Source organism: Nannospalax galili, unplaced genomic scaffold, assembly GCF_000622305.1.
Source record: "Nannospalax galili isolate Female #2095 unplaced genomic scaffold, S.galili_v1.0 scaffold312, whole genome shotgun sequence".
Taxonomy (NCBI): domain Eukaryota; kingdom Metazoa; phylum Chordata; class Mammalia; order Rodentia; family Spalacidae; genus Nannospalax; species Nannospalax galili.
The window spans coordinates 5,426,109-5,451,756 of record NW_008335967.1 but is presented as its reverse complement, the minus strand read 5'-3'; the positions used below and the strand labels follow the sequence as shown (position 1 = coordinate 5,451,756).

General features: G+C 38.0%; 1 protein-coding gene across 2 annotated transcripts in view; it reads left to right on the top strand.

Annotated features, from left to right (window-relative positions):
• The first annotated feature begins 10,205 nt into the window (after window positions 1-10,205).
• Window positions 10,206-25,648, top strand: part of Lhfpl3 (LHFPL tetraspan subfamily member 3) — a 641,410-nt gene continuing 625,967 nt past the window's right edge. Inside the window, exon 1 of one of the 2 annotated variants that reach the window (XM_008830749.2) lies at window positions 10,206-10,853. In XM_008830749.2, the coding sequence (XP_008828971.1) occupies window positions 10,415-10,853 (439 nt within the window). In that variant the 5' untranslated portion in view covers window positions 10,206-10,414. The remainder of the gene's footprint in view (window positions 10,854-25,648) is intronic. The other variant, XM_008830750.2, reaches the window with a different exon arrangement.

Below are 25,648 nucleotides of genomic sequence, written 5' to 3'. Positions count from 1 at the left end.
ACATTTACTAAACATTGGAAAATGTAGATAACTCATCTTTTTTGTGTTCTCTCAAATGTTTTGTTTTTAAAATGAAGTTTGAGGGCTAAATATCTCTGCAAAATTCTCTTAAAATATTTCAAGTGACAATATGACACTATTTCATATGGTTGATTAATCAGTAGTCTGTGTGTATAAGGTCCCAAATTCAGAGTCAACATTCTGAGGGGGGCATTGTGTAGTATATCAAGTCTTCCTTCTCAAAAGGGCTGCCTTACCTCTGCCTGGGGGGGGGTCCAGCATTTGCTGGTGAGCAGCCTTCCTTTCTCTGTTACCTTCCCTTGTATGCAGCTACCACACACGTATGCACCCATTTCAGTATTTAAGGAGTGCTTCGTTGAAATGTGTTTTCCACCATGAGATGTGGTAGTCGTGAACTGGGCCTGAAAAAATACTTTAAAGCAGGTGTTTTCAACAAAAAGTTAACAGACTATCCTTTCCAGTAGAAGAATTAGTTGAGGCACTATTTCATGCTTTTAACAAGAGTACTAATGAAAACTGGTACTCACAGAATTGAGAAATGCTACAGGTGGAATGCATAAGGATTTAGGCCAATGCTTCTCACACTGAGATCAATGTGATATATTGTGTTGTCAGGAGCATATACTGTAGTCTAGATGTTGCAGCATTTCAAAAACCAAAGCCTGTGCTAGGTCACCAATGACCAAATTCACAGAGGCAAATGAGTTATGAGTTATTCCTATCATTTTGAATATTAACTGGTATTGTTAGTATAAGTTAATAAATAATATGCAATACAAGATTTTTGTTAGGTGGTATCTTCCTTTTTCAGTTTTTTTTGAACAGAGTCTCACTATGCAGCTCTAGCTGGCCTGGAACTGGCTATGTAGACCAGGCTAGCCTCAAACTCACAGAGATCTACCTGCCTCTGCCTCTCAAGTGCTGGGATTATAGGCATGCATCACCATGCCAGGGTAAGCAGGTGATATATTTAACTTTCTCAATTATATTCTAGAATGTTCATTCAAATTTTATCATTTTGGTAGTTTGACTTTATAAATTTATTTGGGTTAATAATTTCATGAATGAACTTATGAGACATAAGCATTATTTTAAATTTAATTTTGTAAACAGTTTAATTGATGTATAACTTGCCATAAAATCCAACCATTCTAAGTGTGCAGTTTAGTGATTTCTTAGCAAATGTGCACAGTTGTGAAACCATTACCAAAAACCAATATTAGGACAGAAATGCTGTTGTGTCACTTGAAGTCAATCCATCCTCCAAGCTGCGGCTCCAGGCATTCATTGATCCACTTTCTCCACAGGTTTTTCCTAGCTTTAAAATTTCATAAAATAGAGTCATAGAACTTTATGTTTGGCATCTTTAACTTATCATACTCTTTTGTATCCAAACTTTATAAATTTTGTGGCTGAAAAAAAAATCACATTACACTAATTAAACACTTTTTAAGCATTTCCAGCTGATGGATTTTATGTTGTTTCCTTGCCAGTCTGACAATTTCTGAATTCTAATTGAATTCCCTTTTTTGAAGTTCTAATGCATATGTAGCTATTCTTACATGTAGTTATTGTTACATTATGTTACATTAACTTTTGAGATAATTGTAGATTCACATGCGATTATGCAAAACAATACAGATAGATTCTTGTGAATCATTTGCTGTTTCCCCAAGTTAGTAACGTTTTGCAAAACTATAGTTTCATAGCAGTACTTGGGTACTGACATTGCTCTAGTAGAGTATCCATCAACACAAGGACATCTCCCATTATGTCCTTCTGTAGTCACAATCGCTGTTCTTCAGTCCTCCTCGCTTATGAGCTCCTGATAGCTATTAATTGCCCATTTCTGTAACTTTGTCATTTCAACAATATTGTCCTTAAAAAGCCTACAATATGTGATCTTCTAGGATTGGATTTTTCATTCAGCACAATTAGAGATACATCCAGTTCTTTTCTGTAAGAACGATTAGTGTATGTGTGTGTGAGTGTGTGTGTTCACATTTATGACGTGTGCACTGACATGTCACCTCCACATTGCACAATTTTGGTTGATCTCTCTTCAAGTTCACTGATGTTTTCTTATAATGTATCAAACCTTATATTAAATAGATCTGGTGAGTTTTTTTTTCATTTTAGTTATTGTACTTCTTTTCCTTTGTGTGTGTGTGTGTGTGTGTGTGTGTGTGTGTGTGTGTATGACCATATTGGCTACATGTAGGTAGGTGCACCTGTGTCGTGCAGTGCCCATGGAGGTCAAAAGAGGATGTTGGATACCCTGAAATTGGAGTTATGGATGGTTGTTGGTGGCCACATTTGTGCTGGGAACTGAACCACCTCTCCAGCCCCCTTCTTTATCAACTTTTAGAATTTCTGCTCTTTTTTTTTTCTTTTTGGTGTTGTTATTGAATTTTTGGTATCTCTACTGAGATTCCCTTTTTACTAAATGACAGTTATCATGTATTATCTCAAGTCTTTAATCATAGTTTCATTTTATTTAAAAAATATAATTTAAATAGCTGTTTCCAAGTTTTGTCTCAGAAAGCCACCCGTGTCCACTCAGAATCAGTTTACACAGAATGATTTTTTTCCTCCTGAGTAAATATGACACTTTCTAATATTTTTGTCATAAATTTTTGTGGAAAATGGAATATTTTAGATGAGGAATAATAGCAACTCTAGATCCTAATTTTCTCTCTTAAATATTTTTTCAGTAAATTGCTTGGACTTTATCTGTAGAAGCTATTTCCCTTATGGTATGTAGATGCTAATGTCTGTGCTTAAGTTTTTAAAAAAGTTATTATTCTCATACTTAAAAATTTAGCCTGTATTTCAAAGACCCTGAGTCTGCATACTGTATGGTCTGGCAATGATTTAGGCAGATTCTGCTCAAATATATCAAGCCTATTAGACTATAATCCTCTGACAGCGGGTTCAGGCATTTCTTTATGTCTTTCTCAGAGGTGACCACTGCCAAACCCTGTTTGCCTTCCCTGAACATTCATGTTATTCTTCAGTTGGCTGCAGGTAAGTGTAGGGCTTATCTGGCTTTTCTATGTTTTTTCACTTCTGGGGCATCCCTATTAAATTTCTGATTAGTTCATTAGTTGTCTCAACTGAGACCTGGGGCCAGAGGACCTACAGTGTGCTGATGCTCATTTCCCATGAGCTTGCATCTTTCATTGATAATGCTTTTGTATGAGCTTTTGACCTTATACTTCAAGCTGTCTTCCCCTTCCTTCAGAAGGCTCTGCTTTTCACTGCTAGTCGTACCCTAATAAAATTAAGATGTTGGTTGAGCTTATTAGGTAGAAAGGAAGGAAGCTCCCCCAAACAAAAGACTCCTACTATTTATCGACTTTTCAAAAATTAAATTTGTTCTTTGATAATTTGATGCACGCGTATAATTCATTCTGATTACTTTCACTACCCACCCCTCTTATCTCCCTCCCACCCCATCGTTCCACCTTCTCCAAAAAGCCCCTTCCCCACATTCTTGTCTTTTTGTTTTATTTTGTGAACCATTAAGTTTTGTAAAAGCCTTCTGTGTGACATTTGGAATGTGTTTGGAATGAGTTATTAGGGCATAGTGGGCTCACCAGTGGGCATACGACTGAAGACAATGGCTCTCCCTTTCCCAGAATTTTTCAACAGCAAATAGTTAAGCAGAGAGGTTAAATAGTTAAATAGTTAAAGCCCCATGAGCTCCTTCCATTCATGAATCTCTCCTGATAAGGCCAAACTTTGCAAGCCCAGTGCTGGTCACCATAGCTGTTATGAGTTCATGACTGCCGTGGTTATGTTGTACCCAGAAGGCGATGTTTCACAGCAGCTTCCTCTCTTTTGACTCTTACATTCTTTCTTTCTTCTCCCCACCCTCCACCCTTTGGGGCTGTTCCAAGAGTCTTAGAGGAGATGGTATAAAAGGCTTGTTCAGGGATGGGCACTCAGTTGTCATTTATTCTCAGAATCTGAGTAGCCATGAGTCTCTGTATTCTCTGCCATAATCTTGGTCAGCTCTGGTCCCCCTCCTCATTTAAACTCCAGCAGATATGCATGAATAAACATATTTCAATTTGTTATTTGCCTTTGATCAATCTTAGGAGCCCTGGAATGGCTGTTTTGAATGTTTTTGTTTTGTTTTGTTTTGTTTTGTATTTTGAGACAGGGTCTCTATAGCCTCTGCTAGCCTTGAACTCACTTTGTAGATCAGGCTGGCTTCTAGCTCACAGAGATCAGCCTTCTACCTCCTTAGTGGTAGGATTAAGGCATGTGCCATGATGCCTGGCCTATTTTGAATGTGTTATTCTATTAACTTGTTTTACAGGAGAAGATTCATTGACGTTTTCATGATGCCATGACTGGAAGTTGATTAAGTTTTATGTCATTTAATATTTAATGTTTCAGCAGCATTGTGGAAATGATTTTTTAAGTCTTTACTGTAGGTCCACTAGGGGTTTGTTTTGTTTTTGTTTTGTCTTTAAAATAATTAACACTATAGTTTGGACCATACTGTAGATTAGTCCTGAAAATTCTTAGAATAACATATTTTTCTTCACTTTGAAACTTTTTAAAAATGCCATTTTTAAAGGAATTTACATTTTAACAGGCTTGATTATGCATATCTTTTTCCACTTTGTGAATTTTTTCATTATAAAACCCAAGAAAGTACATTCTTTAATATAATAAAAATTTTGTTTCTTTTTAATTTAATGTGTATGAGTGTTTTGCCTGCATGTATGTAAGTGTACAACATGCATGTAATGCCCACAGAGGCCAGATGCCCTAGAACTGGGGCTACAGATGGCTATTAGCCACCATGTTGGTGCTGGAAACCAAACCTGGGTCTCTGCAAGATCAGTGGGTACTCTTTACAGTTGAGCCATCTCTCCAGCCCCAAATGTAATGGTTTTTGAAATTAAATAATCCATAAACTTTAAATAAAAATGACATATGAATATAGATTTTTAGGAAATATTTGGAAAGTAAGCTGATACTAAAGTTTTGTCCAAAATGAAAGAGAATTCAGTGGATTTTATTAAAGTTCTTTGCACTGAGTTCTTTGCTGAATGAAGATTATCCAACCTCATTGTGACTTTTAGCTTCTTAATTGACCTATTTTGGCCAATATAATATGATATACCATGGTATATGATATATTTGAGCTATAGCCTTATAATTTACCTGGGCCATTTCCACCTATTCTCTTCCTTAAAACAACATGAAACAGGGGCTGGAGAGATTGTTCAGTGGTTAAGAGCACTGGCTGTTTTTGCAGAGGAACTGGGTTTGGTTTCTACACCAACATGGTGGCTAACAACTGTCCTTACCTCCAGTTTCAAGGGATTCCTATGCTCCCTCTTCTGGCCTCTGTAGGCATTGCATGAGAAGTGTACACTTGCATACATGCAGCCAATATACTCATACACATAAAATAAAATTAATCAAATATTTAAAAAAATGAAACAAATAGGGGTTTCTCTTTCAACTTGAACCTGATAATGATAAGACAAAATCTATACCCTGGTCCACTGTGTAGAGCAAGGCCACAGTCAACTATCAGTGATCATGTGATATATATTAGAAGTGAAGGATTGTGATGATAAGCCACTGAGAACTTGAACTGCTTCTGCAGCAATATTTGATTAAGTTAGGAATGAAAATTTATTTTTACACAAAGAGCACTGAATTATCAAGATAAATATTTTTGTGTTACTATGGGAAGAAACAAAAACATCTGGATAGGTTTTCTTATAATGATGTTGTGATCATAGAACTTAAAATATTGACTATTGTTATTTGGAAAGATTCTTTAAAAATCTGAACCTAATATTTGACAGAATCAAATGATCACCAAATAGAGATACAAGATTTGTATATAAAGATGCTCATAGCAGAGAACCCAAGTATTACTTTCCAATATGAACCCAAAATTGAAGGTGTATATTATTAATAAACTATTCTTTTGCTGGGAAACCTTATGAAGCAGGTTCAGAATGAATAACATTTTTTTTTACATTTAATTATTTATCTCTGTGGGTGGGGGCAGACACATGCCTTGGGAGGCATGCATGTAACAATCGGGACAACTTGCAGGGCTCTGTTTTCTCCTTCTACCATGTGGGTTCCAGGAGTTCAACTCGGGTTGTCAAGCTTGGTGGCAGGCACCTTTACCTACCAAGTCAGCTCACCTGCCCTCCAATTTGATCTTGATTTGCAGTGTTGAAATACCCAGATCATCTGATTGCCTCTGTTAGCTCAGTGATTGGTTAACTAAGAGGTGGTTTCTGATTTCTGAAAATCCTGAAAGAAAACTAAAGGGCAAAGGGGAAGAAAGAGAGACCTTCAGTGATTGAAAAGTGTCATTATTAGAATATTTGTATTCTGGAGTGAGCTCTAGTAACGACCTTGGCAATAACCCTAAAAATCAATTAAGTAACAGATTTAAGAAATCCTCTCATTCTCCACTACCCAAGGTCATAGCAATGACTCATCTGGAAATTCTAAGCGCTCATTACCTACAAAATTATACCTATGAATTTTCAGAAGGGGTTTTTAATTTAAAATAAAATCTCTGCTTTGTTACAATCTGATAATCTCCTTTAGGTGTCATCTTTTTAAAAATGCTAGTTTACATTTGTCTTTGAAAAAAAATTAAAAATAATCCTCATCTTTGTACAATAGAATTTTACTGTTGGTAGGAAATCCATTTTCTGCCCCTTCTCCCGTATCAAATTCTAGAGAAAAGAAATGGATCTCCCAGAGCCTGTATGTCTAACAGATAGTCAGAGATAGTGCTAGGTCTGGATCCCAAGGCTTTTGCACTTTCCTATACTGTGTCAGATTAGTTGGGATCAAAGCATTTAGCTCTTTATCACAATTAGGACCCTGTTAACAGGATACATAATCCAGCTATTGTTCAGTTGCTTTCTCTTTTATAGTGCTAACTAACATTCACTGAGACACAGTTTGTGAAGAGTAGATCTCACTACTGACCCTTTGTGGCAGTAAGAGTAAAGTATTTTCAACAGTGAGGCTTGAGATCTGAGTGTTCAATGTTTCTAATTTCATGCTGTCAATGACAGACTTCTACTAGTTATTTAGCACTTATGAATCATGTTATAATTTCAAAATACTTTTCTATCAATAGCAACTTCTTAGCATGAATCAGGCTACTTTTATTATTTCTTCCTCCCCCAGTTTTCCTGGTCATACAAAATGGATGTAGAGCTGCATAGATGCTTAGCTGTCCAAACTCTTGAAGTTTATCTATGTGGTGCCAGTCAAAAGTTTTACATTAAAGGTGGCAGCAACCTTACTTGTGGAATTCCTGGTTGCTAAGAACAAGATTGGAGGGCTGGTGGCAAGGATGTTTAGAACAAGATAGAAGGACTGCCTGCACTCACGAATGGCAAGCCAAGAGTCTACAGGTATTCTACTTCATTTCTAGTTTCTAAAGTCCTGGAGGACCCTATTTCACCTGCAAATCTGCTGTGGTGCAGGAGAGTATGGAGACAAATGCAATGCAAGGGTTATATTCATCCCTGTCTGATCCTAACCTGAATGAGCAAACATCAACTCTCAGGGGGAATGCACAGGGACACTTTAAACCAGCAATACACCAACTCTGGAGTATTCCCAGTGGTTGTGGACAAGAGCAGACACCTTGACTGTGCCTATTGGTATAGCAATTCTGACCACGATTCCAAAGGCATTTCCAAACCTGGAATAAGAATAAGGCTGTCCTTTGGCAAGACTCAAATAGCAAAGCTCTTTGAAACACAACCTTTGGGTCTGAGTTACTCACCAGCCTTTTCTTTGTCCTGTGAAGGCAATTTAAGCATTGAGATCTAAACTAAAGGAGGCCTTTTGATTCTCAGCTTTCCTTTCTCAGCAACCTCCCATCTCAACCCCCTCCCGCCCCCCGCCACCACCACCACATGAGAGCAGTAGGGTTTTTTTAAGACATTGATTTCAAAGAATGGCACTTGTATAAACAGATTTAGGGGACTTGAGGATTTAGGATAGTCACTAGAAATTGTTGTCAGTTCTTACCCTAAACCTGTCTCTGCCCTTGGTCAGGTCATACCTGCCAAACGGCCAATTTGATTGCTTTCATTCTTCCTCTTCCTCCTCCTGTGTTAAAATGCTTCTGATTTACCAACAGCCTAATAGAAGTTCTGACCCTCCACTACCACCAATACACTGATGATGCATCCTCATGAATTATATATCTGTTTAAAAAAACATTTCACTTATTATGTGTATTGCCTGCATGTATGTAAGTGCACCTGTGTCGTGCAATGCTGGTGGAGGTCAGAAGAAGGCATCAGATCCTCTGGAATTGGAGTTATGGACTATTGTTAGCCGCCATGTGGATGCTGGGAATTGAACCCAGGTCCTCTGCAAGAGCAGTCAGTGCTCTTAACCACTAAGCCATTTTTCCAACCCCATGAATTATATTTTTTAGAGACACAGAGTGTTATATTGGGCTGGCCTACATTTAGGCCACCTTCCTCATTCCCCCAAATCCCTCTGACCTTCTGAGAGTTAACAACTACACTTGATAAGAATTCTGGTTTATCTCAACTAACATGTCTTCTGCTTCTTTCCAGTGATGCACTCTTTGCAAAGCCCTGACTGATGTACCTTGAATTGTAACATCTAAATCCTATGCCTGTAGGAGCTCACTGTATGATTCTGATTCTGACACTCACACTTTCAAACTTTTCATAGTGACTGCAGCACTCCCTTCATTACTTCATTATCTTGTGTAACCCATATCCCAATTTCTCTCTCTCTCTCTCCCTCTCCCTCTCCCTCTCCCTCTCCCTCTCCCTTTCCTGTCTCACACAATCTCAGATCCTCAGGTTATCAGATGAAGAACAAAGTTAATCTTCACCTAGGTTTGGGGCTTTCTTTCATTGAAGGGTCATTTACATAGCCAATTGAGTATAGACTTGGGGATCAAAGTCTATCAGAGCTCTTTTGCTCAAGGAATTCAGCAATCATATGGCTCAAAATGGTTTGTACCAAAATCTATTCCTGCTTCTGAGCATTCTGGTTTTACCATGTGTTTCAGAAGGAATCAAACAATAACTGATGGAAACAGAGAAACTCAGTTTGAACATAAAGGCTGTGAGAAAAATCAATGGGAATACTGGGAAAAGGAAAATAAATTGACTAAGGGCACAAGTGCAGGCACACTAAGGCACATAAGGAGTCATATGTGGACTATTAAGGGGATGCTACCCTGAAAACAAATGTCTGATTAACTGGAGCTTTAGGCTATAGGGGAGATGGAAATACTTCGACTGTTAAGGCAATCAGTTGCCACCCGCTGTATCTTCAGCACACAGTAGCTGTCAATGATTATTTGTGTAATAAATGGAACACCTGCCAAACTATCCAATGTTTTCAAACAAAGTTTAAAATTCTACCACAATCACTTCCTCCAGTGCACACAGGCCCCATCTATGTATGACAAGCGTTGTGGGAAAGAGATGACTTGATGTGAAACATGGGTGTCAGCTGGCCATAGTTCATCTGGCTGCATAGGGAAAAAGAGAAGCAAGCTGCTAGGCAGATAAAAGACCACTTCCAGTTTTGATTTCTGCCTTACTGTCTGCCAGGATCCTATCCAACTTCTACCTCCAACTGCTGACCCTGGGTAACTGAGGAGTTTGCCAGGGGCAATTCTGTGGTATTGACCAGGAAGCCTCTCAGGGCACCACGTCCTTGTCCTTTCGTTCAGAGTCTCTCCTGCCTGCACCTGCCTAGGCTGCACCTTTTGCCTCTGCTCAGATACAGAGGTCAAAGCACCTTCTGGTGCGGTGATGAAATGCTCTCCAAATCAGCCTCTAGAGTCCAGCCCTCAACACCAGCCAGGATCCTGGGACTGCCTCTAGGATTCCTGTGGGTGTTGTCTTAGATTTTCCCGAACTCCAGGCCGGTTTCTCTGGCTCGCTTCCTCCACTTAAGGAGCATCCCAGGGTTGCCGCGGGCCTCAGCGCCCTGGGCACCAGCAGATAGGGCAGAAAAGGGGGGCAGAGTAGAGAAGGGGAGTGGGAGCCTTTGGGATCGCCGGCTTCAGCTGCAGCAGCTGCAGCGGCGGGAAGAAGGGTGGAGGGTGGTGAGCAGGCGTGGAGCCCCGGCCAGGAGGGAGGGAACAAAGGAGGGGGGACCCGGAGGCTGTGCCAGGCGAGCCGGAGGGGTGCTCCACGCTCCCCCGCCCTCCTTCCGGGAGCGAGGATGCAGACTCTGGAACTGGTGCTGCTGGGCTGAGGTGGAGGCAGGGGAGTTGCAGCGCGCGCCGCTACGCGAGTGTGTCTCCTGCGCGCTGAGAGGCGGGGGGAGGCGGAGGACCGGGAGGCGGAGGAGGAGGAGGGGGAGAATGCCCGGAGCCGCTGCCGCTGCCGCCGCCGCCGCGATGCTCCCGGCTCAGGAGGCTGCCAAGCTGTACCACACCAACTATGTGCGGAACTCGCGGGCCATCGGCGTGTTGTGGGCCATCTTCACCATCTGCTTTGCCATCGTCAACGTGGTGTGCTTTATCCAGCCCTACTGGATCGGCGACGGCGTGGACACCCCGCAAGCCGGCTATTTCGGGCTCTTCCACTACTGCATCGGCAACGGCTTCTCCCGGGAGCTGACCTGCAGGGGCAGCTTCACGGACTTCTCCACGCTGCCCTCGGGCGCCTTCAAAGCCGCCTCCTTCTTCATTGGCCTCTCCATGATGCTGATCATCGCCTGCATCGTTTGCTTTACCCTCTTCTTCTTCTGCAACACCGCCACGGTGTACAAGATCTGTGCCTGGATGCAGCTCACTTCGGGTGAGTGCGCGCTCACCTCCGCGGAGGCGGGGGACCCCTGGGCGTCCAAGCCCCGGAGGGGCCAGAGTGGGAGGGACCGGACAGTGAGCGCGGCGGGGTCCGGGGCAACTTAATCTTCTTGAGCTGAGGGGTGTGGAGGTAGGAGCCTTGGCAGGCCGGAACCCCCGGGGTTCCCCAGCCGCGAAGGTAGCACCAGGTCCCCAGGCTTTCGACAGCCTTTGGAGTTGGAGGAACGCCACCTTGAGGGACGCTCTGGAGGCTGAGCAGTTGTTGGGCTGAGTCCGCTCAGAACTAAAGATGGGGGGGGGGGCGGAGAAGTGGCCGCGTAGAGACCGTCCGGGGCGGGGCTGTGCTGAGGGACTAGGAGAGACTGGTACAGGCAAAAGAAAAGCGAGTTGGAGACGTTGTAGTGGAAGGAGCAAACTAGCCTGATCTGTCCTTTACTGGGATTATTTCTTTCTGCTTCGTGGTGTGTGTGTTGGAGTGGTGGGGCAGTTTGAGTGAAATTGTCTTGGGCAGTGATAAATATTTTATTATCCATTTAGAGATGAGTAAATTGTAATTCAGCTTTGAGGTCCACTAAAAAAAGGTAGTTTAGAGTGTTCCTTGGCAATTCTCCAATGCCACACCTCCAGTAAAGGTCCTTCCATTTCATTTTTTAAACAGACAGAGGTCTTGAGGGAATCTGGATTTCTCAAGATCTCATTTTGGGAAAGTGGTGTTAGAGAAGTGGACAAAGAAGAAAGCTGGTTTGTTTCATCCGCATCTGTGAACACTGCCAATGCAGGGTAGATTATTGCCAGCTGGGGATATGAAAGGACATTTTTTCCTCCTCAGCATCAAAGTTACTTTCAATCCAGAAAGGATGAGGCATGCATTTCCTGGTGGCTTTGAAGAGTCCTGAAAAAAAGGGGGGGCGGGGGGGGGCTCTTGCTGAACTTCTCCCAGTGCCATCCTTTCTGCCAGCCACCTTGCCTGCCTTCCCTTCTGAAGTCAATGGCCCTTGGATTCTTGACACAGTGTAGAAGTCCTTTGGAATGGAGGAATCTTGAATGTCCCAGTCAGCTAAACTGTCCCCTTTGTGTTTTATTATTTGTTTGTTAATTTCCAGATTTTGCTATTTATTCTGTTTTTCCAAGGTTTCCGGGGAAGTAGTTTACTGGAATGTGTACAGTGATTAAATACTAATAGTCTGGGCCACATTAAGGTTTATGGTGGTTTTTGGAGACAATGTCCCCTTATGTAGCAGAGGCTGGCCTCAAACTCCTAATCTTCCTGCCTCAACTTTCCTAGCCCTGGGATCATAGGCATGTGACACCATATTGAGAAATGTTCATAATTTTGTTAGTTTCATATAAGGAAAAGAAAAGGCTTATGGGAGACTAAAAATGTATGGAAATACGTATTTTTTAAGTTTGTCTCGCTGATTTTGATTTGAATTTATTGTGAAAATATATATGTGACAAGCAAGAAATAAGCACCAGTAGAGACCCACCTCTCCCCACATTCCAACATCCTGAAATGTAAGAGTTTGCCTTCTGTCACTCTACATGCTCCAACTTGGGTCTTTATATAATATTAACTTTTACGGACATTTCAAGAGCAGAATAACTTTGAGGTTTGTAGTAAATTCATGTATTATAGTTATTCTTGATGCTTACCTCTGGTTTGACTTTAAAGGGAATAGGGCATACAGGATGCAGATGTTTGAAGAAAAGAATTGACCCTGAACAGCTAATTTTAATTTTCCTAAGTCAAATGACCTATTTAGACTGGTGATTCAAATTAGATTGTTTTTCAAAGGTGTGAGAGTAATTTGCAGGTACTTTTTCAGTAACACACTGTTAAATATTTTATTTTGATGTACTTTTATATTTAAAACCATACTTTTAAATAAAAATAAGAAAAGAAAAACGGTCTTGGGGAAAGAGTGATCACCATTAGAATTAGCAAAAACTTCAGGTATTATAATGTTGCCTTTTTCCTTTTCCTGCAATAGAACACACAAAAATAATTTTTCTGGGGTAGTGAAACATAATGTCATGTTTTTGGACATCTGACATATACTATTTTGACTTCCATTCATTAAAATGTGATTATTGTCTTTGTAACATCCAGAAAAGGGCATTTTCTTCATTTTGGAGAATTGGTATACTCAAAAAAGGATTCATTTGTAATTTATTTGTTATCTTATTTCTGGTTTTTGTTTATTAATTAACTATATTAATAAAATAATAGATTATGACAAGGTCAAATAAGAATCAAAATAAGTTATAGCCACAGATTTTAAAGGAATAGATATGGAAGGCATTTCTGAAGAATGTCATATTCAACATGGTTTTAGTTTTTATTTCAAATCTGATGACATTAACAAGAAGTATGACATAGTACATAATGTATTGAACATTATTTGAAAGTTCCATTTCTAATCTTAGGATATTTCCTCTTTAGTGCTCTTTAATACTACATAAACTTCCCATGCTTATAGTTTATGTATCCAGAATAATATTAAGTGAAATTTGACGAATATGAAAAGTGATACAATGTACTATTTTCTTTTTGGATGCTCTTTGACCTTCATTTGAAGCCAAGTAACTAACTTGTACATTTAGTTATCTAATAATTTTAATAGACTAGTGTTTTAAATCAGAGCCAGGTCAAATATAAAACCCTACGTGAAATGACAAGGTAATGAAGCAATAGACTGTCCTTTAAAAATATTTTTATTTATTATTTTTATTTTATGTGTTTGAGTATAGTGTCTGCATGAACATAAGTGTACCCATGCAATGCCCATGGAGGTTAGAAGAGGATGTTGGATCCCCTGGAACTGGAGTTACAGACAATTGTTAGCAGCCATGTGGGTTCTGGGAACCAAACCTGGATCCTCTGTAAGAGCAACTAGTGCTTTTAAATGCTGAGCCATCTCTCTAGCCTCATAAAAGACTGTCATATAGAAATAAAATATCAAGAAAATTTTAATGATTCTGAACAAAGAACTAGAAAAATCATTTCATTTGCTGAACCTGAAAATGATTCTGTTCATCTGTTTAGATGCCCTTTTCCCTACCCCTCAAAATTAACATTGGGAGCCAGAGACTAGGAAACACAGAATTAGAAACGAATATGTCACACTATTTTGGATGTAGTCTTATATTTATGACTATTATAAAGACTGCAGGCATAAAATAATGCGTGAAATAAATGACAGCCAGAGACACAAAATTTTCCCGTATCTTCAGACAGACAACTCCTTGAGAAGAAGAGAGAAACTTTTTTTCTGTGAAAGGAAAAAAAATACACCTGTAATCATCAAACAAGATAATAAAGCCCTACTTTTTTCTTACATCAAGATGGTACAGAAATTTTGTTCCCCGGGGAACTTCATTCTCTGTTTCTATTCTCTTTCAAACAGCATTTCAGTTTCCAAGTCTACTGATAGCCACTATTTACAGAGTTTGTTTCTTTTACTGACTGTAAACCTTATCTTGAAGTCTTTCTAGAAGCCAATGTGACCAAAGAAATATTTTCTTTTTTATAAGCTAAAATATTATAGGAAAATTTAAGAGTTTGTGTCTACCAGCGATTTCTTGGTGGAAGGCAGCAGACAAGGCACTCACTTTCATCTGTGAGGGATGGAGATCTCATCCAGGTTTGATATTCTGACGGAGATCTCATCCAGGTTTGATATTCTCCCTCAGGAGGCATAAGAACAGAGGTGGGTTGCTCTCCCAGGTTTTGCATCTCGTCATATTCTGAGTATCAAGAAGGACCACCATGATGGCAAGGCTTTGTGGCAAGTACAAAGTGCCAAATTGCTTACTTGGTTCCTCCCAGCCTCTTAGCCTTAGTTTCCTCCAAGTGTTTTTATCTAACTTACTTTTAAAAATTTTATAACTTTGTTATTGGGTGCAACAAGAGTCCAAAAATCATTACTGTCATTCTTTTCCAATAAGCAGAGCCTTTCAGTCTTTCAGTGGTGTGTTATGCCTCATATCACCCTGTTCTTTCTGTAGTTCATATCAATATTTGAAATGATAGGTTGCTCATGTGTTTATTTCATATTTGTCTTCTCTGGTTCATTGAAAAGTCAGACCTTTTTTTTTTCATTATATGATACAGAGGTTAAAAACATATATGTTAGAGTTAAAAATATAGGCCTAAAGTCTAGTTTTGACACTGATTTTATGACGCAGGGAATTAATCTTCCTATACATCAGTTGCTCACCTACAAATATTTGTACCTACTTTGGGAAATTGGTTCCTTTTTTGCTGTTGTCTTATTATTATTATTGCTGTATCCTGGCATAGGTAGTGTGTATATAAATCTGGCATGTATTAGATAATTCCTAATTTTTGTTGAGTTAATAAATGAAAAAAGATGGATTAATGGGGTGAAGAAGAAAGGAAGGAAGGTGTGTTGTTAGATTTGTGTGTGTGTGTGCTGCAGTGCGAAGGAAATGGCTGTGAATGCCGAGATCCTCCTCTTTCTCAGTGGCCTCAGCAGGGACTTCACAGAAGGAACTCTTTTTTGTTCTTTGATGGCTGTGATTCTGACTTGACGGTCTATTTTGTGATGAGATTTTTTTTTTCCCAAGTGGAGGCTTCTCTGATTCATAGATAATGATCTTTATTACAACACTAGGAAACAATCAATCATACCTCAGGCTTCAACAGATTTTCCATTACCATTTAACTACTCATAAAAACAACAAATTTAGCATTCAGAATGGTGGTTTCTTGGAAGACTCAAGAGCTTTGGCTTTCTTTCATGAAAAGCAGCACCTGTTCCAGGTTGGATTTTCTTAGGAACCTTAGGAGTGCTCAGGAGAAGGGGGTGTGTTTTTCAGCATTCTGACTTCTTCCTGGACATTGGTGCAGATTTGTTCATGATAGACTCCCAGAGTCTGCAGTGCCTGCTCAGATTTTTTTTTGTGTGTGTGTGTGTGTGTGTGTGTGTGTGTGTGTGTGTGTGTGTAGAGCTCCTATGGGGCTATTCCCAAGAGGAGACAAGCTTGGCATTTACTCAAGTGCAGACTCAGTGCTTTGGACAATCAGGAGGTCTTACCATTTGGCTAATACTAAGCTGTATGAAAGAGCAAGGTCTTGCCTCAAAGGGCGGCAAATCCATACTAAATTCAGTGTTATATGGGAACATTTTCCGCTGCCAGTGCATGGGAAACACTCCCTCAAATACAAAGGGAAGAATGTGTACTGCTAGACAGGGAAGTTTTTATTTTTCTAACAACATATTCCCGTTATGTTGTATATAATGAGTACATAAAATTTTATCTGCCAGTTAGACAATTAATACATTATAAAAGAACTTTTTAATCACCAAATCAAACTGGAAAGAAAATGACTTGAAATAATTTTTGAAATTGTTTCATTTCTTATATGTAGTATGACAAAGAAAGTGACAATTGAAGAGATGTTGGAAAATATATTAATATGAATGTTGAAACAATTTTTTAACAGCAGAATTTTAAGTGAAAATCTGAGAAAAATAACAGGGCTTATGTGACACACTATTATGAGCTCCTGTACTCTTGGTGTAAAGTTGCATGTTAACTTTTCTACAGTAAAAATGTTAACAAATTGCCTAGATGTTCACAAGTAAGTAATAAACATAAAGGAAAGCTAGAGGATGGACTATCAGATGCTTAACATGAAAACACTATTTAGCAGTTGCTGCTTTTGTTTCGAATGCTATGACCCTGGAAAGAGAGTCTAGATTGCCAGGTCAGTATGTTATATTTTATGTACATACCTAGGAAATCTTTCAGAGTGAACCAAATTTTAAATAAAAGAAATAAGCAGAGAGCCTAGAGATAGAATTCCGATACGTGACTCAGAGCACTTCTGTGTGTGTTGTGAGGAGATATGTATGTAGAGAGAACTTTAGGAAACACTAGCATGAAGCAAAGAACACTCCCAGAGAAATTTTAATTTGAGTGTTTAACAGCACAATAACTAGGCTAATTTTAAAGCATAATTTCCATAATATATTTGAACTTTTGGGGTCGGCACCATCTTTAATTTATGTGAGTTTTCCTTATAATGAGTCAACTGGAATTCTATTTGATATGGGGAAAGATCAAGAAGTTAACCTTTATTTTTAATAACAGTCAGATATTAATACTGACAGAAAGAGGTTATTTCAGATACAGATAGTATAAGCTATTTGATGACTTAAAGATAGTGCTGTTATGAAAGTCACTGGAACATTTAAAAAGCAAATAAGAAACAACTCCCAGAATCCTGAGTGTTCACATAAGTAATGCCATAATTCAAAACAATCTGAAATGATAATGTACCTCTGTTTTGTAATGTGCTCCTAGCCCAGAGTTCTGATCATTCAAAAAATTATTTTTAAAAATTTGTTTTTATTGAACTTCTGTGTATTTCATACAGAATATCTGAAACAAGCTTAATCATCTTTATACCCCTGTTCCCCCCAGCACCCTCCCATAGCCCCTCCCCACTGGAACCCATATACTCTTTCATCTGTGTTAAGGCCTACTGTGTCAAGTCAGTGTTTTCAGGTGTTCCCAGTGCAAGTCCATACACCGAAGTCTAGTCAGCCTATCTAGAGTTCCTTGTTTTAGGGAGATCAGTTCTTCATCACTAACAGTAATAAGTTGCCAATATTTCTTCAGCTAAGATGGGGGTCTGCTGTTCATTTTCCCAGTTCTATGCTGGGTTTTTGTCTGCCCGAGTTTGCATGGGACTTTTGTATGCTGACACCATTGCCATAGAATTATATAAGCAGGGTTCCAGAAGCTTATAGGACTCTGTTTCCATATGGTCCTGCACACCCTCCCTGGCTCTTACAATCTTTCTGCCCCCTCTTCTGCAATGGTTCCTGAGCCCTGGGTGGGTGAAGTTTAATATAAGAGTCCTGGCCAAGGACCAGAATTCCGTAGACTCTTAATCTCTACCTTTTGGCCATTTGTGACCATTTGTGTTCCTGGCCCTCTTTTGCATGAGGGAGCTTCATTAATGAGAACTGAGCGATTCATTGGTGTCCTCTTCTTTACCCCTGGTCTATGTTCTGTGGGCCTTAGGTGTAAAAGTTGCATTGTAGATGTGTCACTTAGGCCTGAGCAATTCATAGACAATGTCTGTGTATGACCAGTTTTGGTACTTGGTAATGGTCTCTGACTGGTACAAAATAAGCTTCTTTGATAAGTTGTGACTGGGATATTTGTCTGTAAATATAAGTACACATATTTTGCACATAGTGAGAAATGACATTAGTCTAGGCGTGTAACAGCTTGGGGTTTTCTCTAAGCTATATGACCACTCCAGCCATGTGTATTTGGTTATGTTTATAGTACCACACTTGAGTTTCCTCCCATTGAGTAGGCTTTTAGTCCAATTAGGTAGCTGTTGATTTCCCCAAGATAAAATGTCATTGTAAAATTAAATACAAAGCATTCTTATACTTTTTCCTTAAAAAATCTAGTTAATGAACTGAGAGACTAAATTGATTCTATAACACCTCCAAAGGGGAAAGTGGATGAATGATCACATTTACAATGCATTACAGAGCATATAGAGTTATATAGATTAATTTAATTGATATAAGATTATTAATAATCAATGATATTGTGGGTCTGTGCATTAATTAACTGAATTTTAGCAAGTTGACTTAATAGCATAGTACTTTAGCATAGCATAGTATAGTACAAAAACCTTTATAGAGAAAGGAATGCTATACTTAGTGCTTTAAAAGTCATGGTAAATGATCCTTTGGTGGTTATAACACCTGTTTAGTAGATAATGTTCAATACTGAAACTTGGGTTCAGATAAAATAAAAATACAATGAACTATAGATACATCTTATGAAAAATATTTACGTGTTTACACATACATATCTACATATACTAGGTTGTACTGTGAAATGTGTTACTTATTGTTGACTGTTGTCAACAAGTCTGAAAGATATCCTCAGGAGAAGGGGAATGATTTAGTATGAATTCAGAAAAATAATTATCTTTTTTAAGAAGGTTGTGAAAGATTTATAATTTTTCATAAGTAATTTTGTATAAGAAGAGAGATCAATGAAAATATATGTGACCTAAAAAATTTGAGACTTTTTCTTTGGATTTCTTTTATAACTTTCATTTATTATTTTATTTATTTGCTTATTTAGTTTTGTTTGCTTTTTGAGACAGTATCTCTCTGTAGCTCCAGCTGGCCTGGAACTCACTATGTAGATGAGGCTGGCCTCACTCTCACAGAGATCTGCCTGCCTCTGCCTCTTGAGTACTGGGATTAAAGGTGTGTGCCACCATGCCTGGCATCATTTATTATTTTTATTGTTACTATACCTCAGTTGGATTTTGGATTGATTGAAAATTAGAATTATTTTTCCAGATGGGATTTGATTGACCCACTGTGCTATAAAAAAATCACATGGTCCACTTTTGCCCAAAAATATAGCTTAAAAGATCCACTTAGACAAATGTACCTAACCTAGTGTCAAATGAATATAGACTCATAGACTTTTTAAGTTGTGCAGAAACTAAAAATAATTTAGCACGATGTTCTAATAATGATGTATACTATTGAGAAATTACCTCTTGTAAAATCTCAAGATTCTTACATTTAACTCACATAGAAATCCAGTTAGTATTATTATGATCATTTTGTAGAGAAAGAAAGTGAAGCTTTAAAAATGTTCAAGTTCATGGTGTTAACAAATTGTTTGAGCCAAAATCAGACTACTCTTGATGACCTTAACACATTGTCATTGAGTCTAGGAGAAATTAAGTGTTGTCAAAACAGCATCTTGGTAAAGTTGAGACATGTATCAGATTCTTAGTGTAGTGCCATTTCTACCACTTTCTTTCACCTCACAACTTAATGTGCATTTTTGATATGTCTTCAATATATATTTTCACTATTCTGTATCATCATGAAGGGAAGGAGCTATTCTTCATGGGAAAATAGCTATATGTTAGTAGGCACCCCCTGCTCTCATACTTAAGTGTGATGAGGTTCTTCTCTTCTTTAACCAAGAGCCTGTGTGGTTACACCTCTGATGGCACTGTATTAGTTTAAGACTGAGAATTCCTACAGTCAAAGGTTAATGTCAGCATTACTAGTTCAGTGTCATCCATTTTGGTCCTACATCAAACAGAAGTGCTCCTGATAGAGTTGATTAGTGTTTTGGGTGGTAAAAAGCGATGATGCTAAGCAAAATTGCTAACTCATAATCACAGTTCTAGGCACTTTGGGTAATAAAGGGAGGAAACAGACTGAGAGCGTGGTCACAACTTTTATTTGATGGTATAATTTACTGACTGCTTGACTTCGGGAAAGCCAACTAACTATTTTTGGCTTTTAATTTTCTCAGCTCTATTTTTCTTAGGCTTATAAAGTTTTATTCTAAATACAAAAAGAAATATTTCAGGTTATGGACATTAAAATCTACTATCGGCTAATCAAGTTTTTCTGAACATTTACCATTAAACCAAATATTAGGAAAACTAACAAATTCATGGTTCAATTAAAGGAGGAAGAAAATGGAAAACAGCCCTGACAGGTACCAGAGGTAGAGCTCCATAATCTAATGAGTCTTTGAGAGAAACATCTATCTTCTGTGTTAAGATTATTGAATTAATGCCCTTGAAACACTTAAAATTGAACTAGTCATACAGTAAGCATCCAAAAAAACATAGCTGTATTTTGTTGTTAGTACTACTACTACTACTAAATAGATTAAGACTGGAGTATTCACAAAATTTAGTAGACAGAAAAAAATGTAATCTCAGTGTGCAATCAAACAAATGACAATTTGTGTCACAAGTTCTATGTGCTTGATCTACCCTGTTCTGAGGATTAAGAAAGAAAATGGCTGTAGATACCATATATAAACTGCAAGTTATTATAAAAATGCCACTGTGATTCCTATAATGGATTTTATACATTACTAACAAAACATATTCAGAGTTTTATTTCGTACTAAGAAGTCTAGCTCTCTCTTTTTTGTTCCTCTGGAATAACAACTTAAAGTAAGAAGACTGTATTTCAGGGATAACAATGAACTGTTTTATAACTTCAACCGAACCAACTTGAAAATGGAAGCTGCATTTTAAAATCGCATGGACCATTTTTTAAACTGTTCAAGACCCAAGCATTTAGGCATTCATATTTTCTTCCAAATGTTAAATATCCCTAAATATTGCACAAATAACATTCTCTTCACAATTATTAAAAGCTAAGTTGAATATTTTTCATAACATCATTTAATAGAGCAGATTAGAAGCAGGATTTTTCTGTGCTATTTTAAATACAGCTATGATACATTGAAAATTATGTCTCATTACTGTATCAGTGAATCTTTTTTCTCTGCATAAAGAGGGAATTATGCCCCCAAAAGATTCAGTTATGTATAAACACCTGAATTCCTTGCATTTATTTTGCTTTTCTAAAGAAAGCTAAAAAGCTAAAATTCTTTTTATTAATGTTTCCATTTTAGTTTGGAAGTCATCAGATTATTGTGAAATTATGATGTAAGTTTGCTATGATTCCATATATGATTATGACCAAAACGAAGATTGGACATCAAGTGAATGAGCATTTTCTGCTTCACATGATGGCAGGATCCCTTGTGTGGTGAATATCCATTCTTGATGTTGACAAGGGAACGTACCAAATGAATGTGCAGCTTAAGATTCTGCCTCTAGAGACGTCCATGAGCATTGCGAGCATCCTGATTGATGTGCACAGCTCTGTTCTTCCCAACCTCTCGTTTAGAAAGGGCTCTCTACTGAGAGAAGCTAAAACCTGGAGATGGACCAAGATCCAGCCAGCTCTAGTTCTCAGGGCTGAGGACCCCTCCACTGACCGCAGGATGGGCTCTAGAGGGAGCTCCAGCCTTGTCATCTCAGGCGTCTCTCAACTGCCTTTCAGGGTCAGGTCCCAATACTTTTCTCGCTGAAGAGCAGCAATGCTTGTGAGGTTGGAGAGTGGAAACTACAACATGAAGGTCGAGAAAGAACAAGAAAACAGATTCACCAGAATATATTAGTAGAAGAGAACGTTCTTTTACCTGGAAAAAAAGTCTGCTCTCCTTTGATATCTTTGGTACCTAATCTTGGTGTTAAAATTCTGAGAAAGTAGTTTATATAATTTATCTGAAGTTTGAATAAACTGTTGTGACTTCCAGTGGGGTATCTTTTTAAAGGACTCTTTCACAAAGCCTTTCCTCATCAGGGCATTTTGGCAGGTTGCTGGAGAACAGAAAAAAAGTTAGGGAATTCTGAACTCTATAAATTTGGCCTGTGCCATAAACTGGACACTATGTTTGGTTCTCTCAGTTTGAATATATTTTTCAAACTGAGAAAAGAGTTATAAATTCCATTTCTTGGGGAATTTGAGACTTTTCAAAATTTAAAAATAACATTTTCGATAACTCAGAACATGGGACCAAGCCATAGGGGGGAAATGCTTTGTGTGTTCAAAATGAAGCACTGGCCAGCTGATTTAGTTACTGGCACCTTAAACACGAGAAAAATGATTAAATTCCTTCTTTCTTCTCTGGCTGCCACCAAAAAGAAGCATAGCTTACATTGTATTCTTCCTTTATTCCCCAGCAGTTCCTGGATATAACCTGGTTCCTATTTTATCTCTTTGGAAACCTGAAATGCAGAAAATTCTTCATGAGAAAACCATCCAAAGCACTCTCGTGTGCACAGTGTCAAGCCTTTCTTTTCTGTCTCATACTCAGTGAACATTACTTTTAATCCTCACCAGAATCCCTCTCATTAGTCTTGATGCCCTACCATAGTCCCAGGGCCCACCAGAACACCCATGCTTGAACAGACCAAAATAGGAAAACTGAAACTGCACTGATGCTTCAACTGCACTTACTATACTGCTGTGAGACCACTTAATCTTTTAAAATGTGTATAGAGCAAAGGGAAAAAGTCTTCAGTCAATGTAACTTCATTTGACAAGGGCCATCCTTTCCTTTGCCTGCTATTAAAGAATTGTTTTTTTTAATGAAAGGTGTCTAAAAAAATTGACCTAGGGGGCTAGAGAGATGGCTCAGTGATTAAGAACACGGATTGTTCTTGCAGAAGACCTGGGTTTGAATACCAGCATCCACATAGCAGCTAGCAATTTCCCATAACTCCAGTTCCAGGGTATCTGACATCTCTTCTGTTTTCCACGGGCACTACATGACATGGGTGTACTTACACATGTGCGGGTAATACACTCATACACATTAAAATTAAATATAAAAAAGACCTAAAAATTACAAGGGAGATCCCTCAATGTTAAAATTTTAATTGCAATAGATTGATTCAAGACAGAATCAGGCTAACATGCAGTTCTTCCTCTCCAAGTCTCATGTTGTCGTGAGCAATTAATTTGGTATTTATTCTCCAAATATGTTAATATTTAGTAAAGACATATGACTTTCAACTGCACAAAGGAGGTCTTAAATTTTCCGTTGTAGTTATGTTACTTAGCTCAGCCATCATTTTGGTGTTAAAACTTGCAAAATGAATTATTGAGTTCATCTTCAAATATGTATTATGAAAAATATACTTTGCATTTCTGTGTAAGTGCTCATGTGTATGTTTTCTGTTGTTGATTTTGTGTATATGTTTGTGTTCATCATGCATGCATATATGTTGCTGGGAATTGTACTTAGGGCCTCATGCATGTTGGGCAAGTGCTCTACCCCTGAGCTGTATTACCTTGTATGTGTATTTGTTTACTGAAGGGTTTTCTTTTGGTGGGGGTGGTTCTGGGAATTGAACTTATGGCCTCATCCACACTAGGCAAGTGTTCTTCCACGGAACTATATTGCCAACCCTGTGTGTGTGTGTATGTTTAAGGAATAATAAAATGATCATGTGTGTACCTGTTAATAACTGTCCACTTTCTTGAGTTGTGGGTTATCATTTTAATAGTTTTAACACTAATATACACATTCATAATGTATGTTTAATTTTATCTATGGCTTTTTTCATTTTGTTTTGTTTTTTGAGACAGGGTCTCCCTGTAGCCCCCCTGGCCTGGAACTCACTATGTAGATCAGGCTGACCTTGATCTCACAGAGATCTGCCTGCCTCTACCTCCCAACTGCTGGGATTATAGGCATGTACAATTTTAATCTATGTTTTTAAGGAAACTTATTGTAACATTTTACCACATAATGTGACATACATTGTAGATTTTAATTATATCTATGTTAGACTCTGTCTCTACTATTTTATTATTTTGAAAATTGGTTTTTTTCTACATTTGTTATACTGTCTTTATTTAGTCTGAGTTAATGATTATGTGAGATCTGTAAAAGTTAGGATGTCTTTCTTTTTCCCTGTTCTTTGAAAGAACTTGTGTGTGATTGGAATGCTCTGTTCTTTGAATGTTGTAGTAGAGTTTTCATAAAACTGTCCAACCCTGGTATTCCTTTCTAGAAGGATTTTAAACTACTGCTAGTATTTCATTCATTGTTACAGAATCATTCAGATTTTTAAAATTTTATCAAATAAAGATGTATTGTAAAATGTATCCATTTCACTTATATTTTCAAATCTATTTGCATAAAGCTATTCCCGATATAACCATCATAATAACATGAGTTGTTGGTGTCTTTATTTTCTTTAGATCAGTTTACAAAGGCTTATTTAATTTTTCTTCTTAACGGAATCTACTTCAACTTTTTTGTTCCTCTTTGTTACATTCTTCCCTCTTGCAGCAATTGTTTTTGCTTCTGATTTCTTTCTTTTCCTCAATTTGTTTTAGATTTTCCCTCTTGTACCTTTTATAATTTATTAATTTGGTCACTGAACTGATTAACTTTTAGCTTCTTCAAATTTTTTAAGTAACCCCTCCCTAGCTGCTTATCTGTTATAATATTTTTTGAGAGGACATCACTAAAAGTTTTGACAAGAAATTACATGCAGTCACTGCAAGCAGATGTTCATGGTAAAAAAGTTTAAGTTATCATAAAACTATTTACAAATATTTTACTAGTATGATTTGGATAAACTAAATGTGTTTGATATTGACTACATGTTCACTATATTTAATGGTTAATACTCCATATTCTATTCTTTTAAGGTCATGCATAGTAGACATAATAATATTTTTATGGCATTACACATGAATGCTCCCAAATACTTTCTCATTTATTTGACAGCTATTGCAATATCATTTTCTGATAAAAAAAAAAAAGAGACGTGAACAACTCGACCATTAGTAATTATCCAATAAGTTAATGTCAACTTTAATACTCGGTCACCCCTCTAGATTTTTTCTTTTTTTCTTCTTACCCCTTATAACTTTTCGTATTTAAAAAATGTTTGAATTTTTAGTCTAGCAGTTTTATGTCTTCTGTTTGACAAAAGTTTTGGGGGGTGGGAAGTGGGGAGGTCATCTGACCAGCTTGCTTCCCAAAATATAAGTAATATAAACCCTGTGGATAATATTTGGCTGAAATGCTGTAACCCCAAGAACTCCAAACATCTGAGTACAACTCCCTGATTGTGTCATTGCTGAATGGGGAAAGTATGGGAGACATGTGATGATGTGTACAAACCTAATTATAATTTCTGAAGTAACTGTTCAAAACCCATGAACTTCCTACAGTGAATCAGCATCATCCTTTCATAAGATAACCAATTTTCTAATGATATATGCATGCAGTTACTTCAGAAATTAGCAGGGATATCGGAGTATAAGGGTTCTAGTTGGGGGAGGGAGGCTATGGGAGGGTGCTCTCTGGGAAGTGGGTGTATAGTTGAATAAGATGGTTTGGGATGTT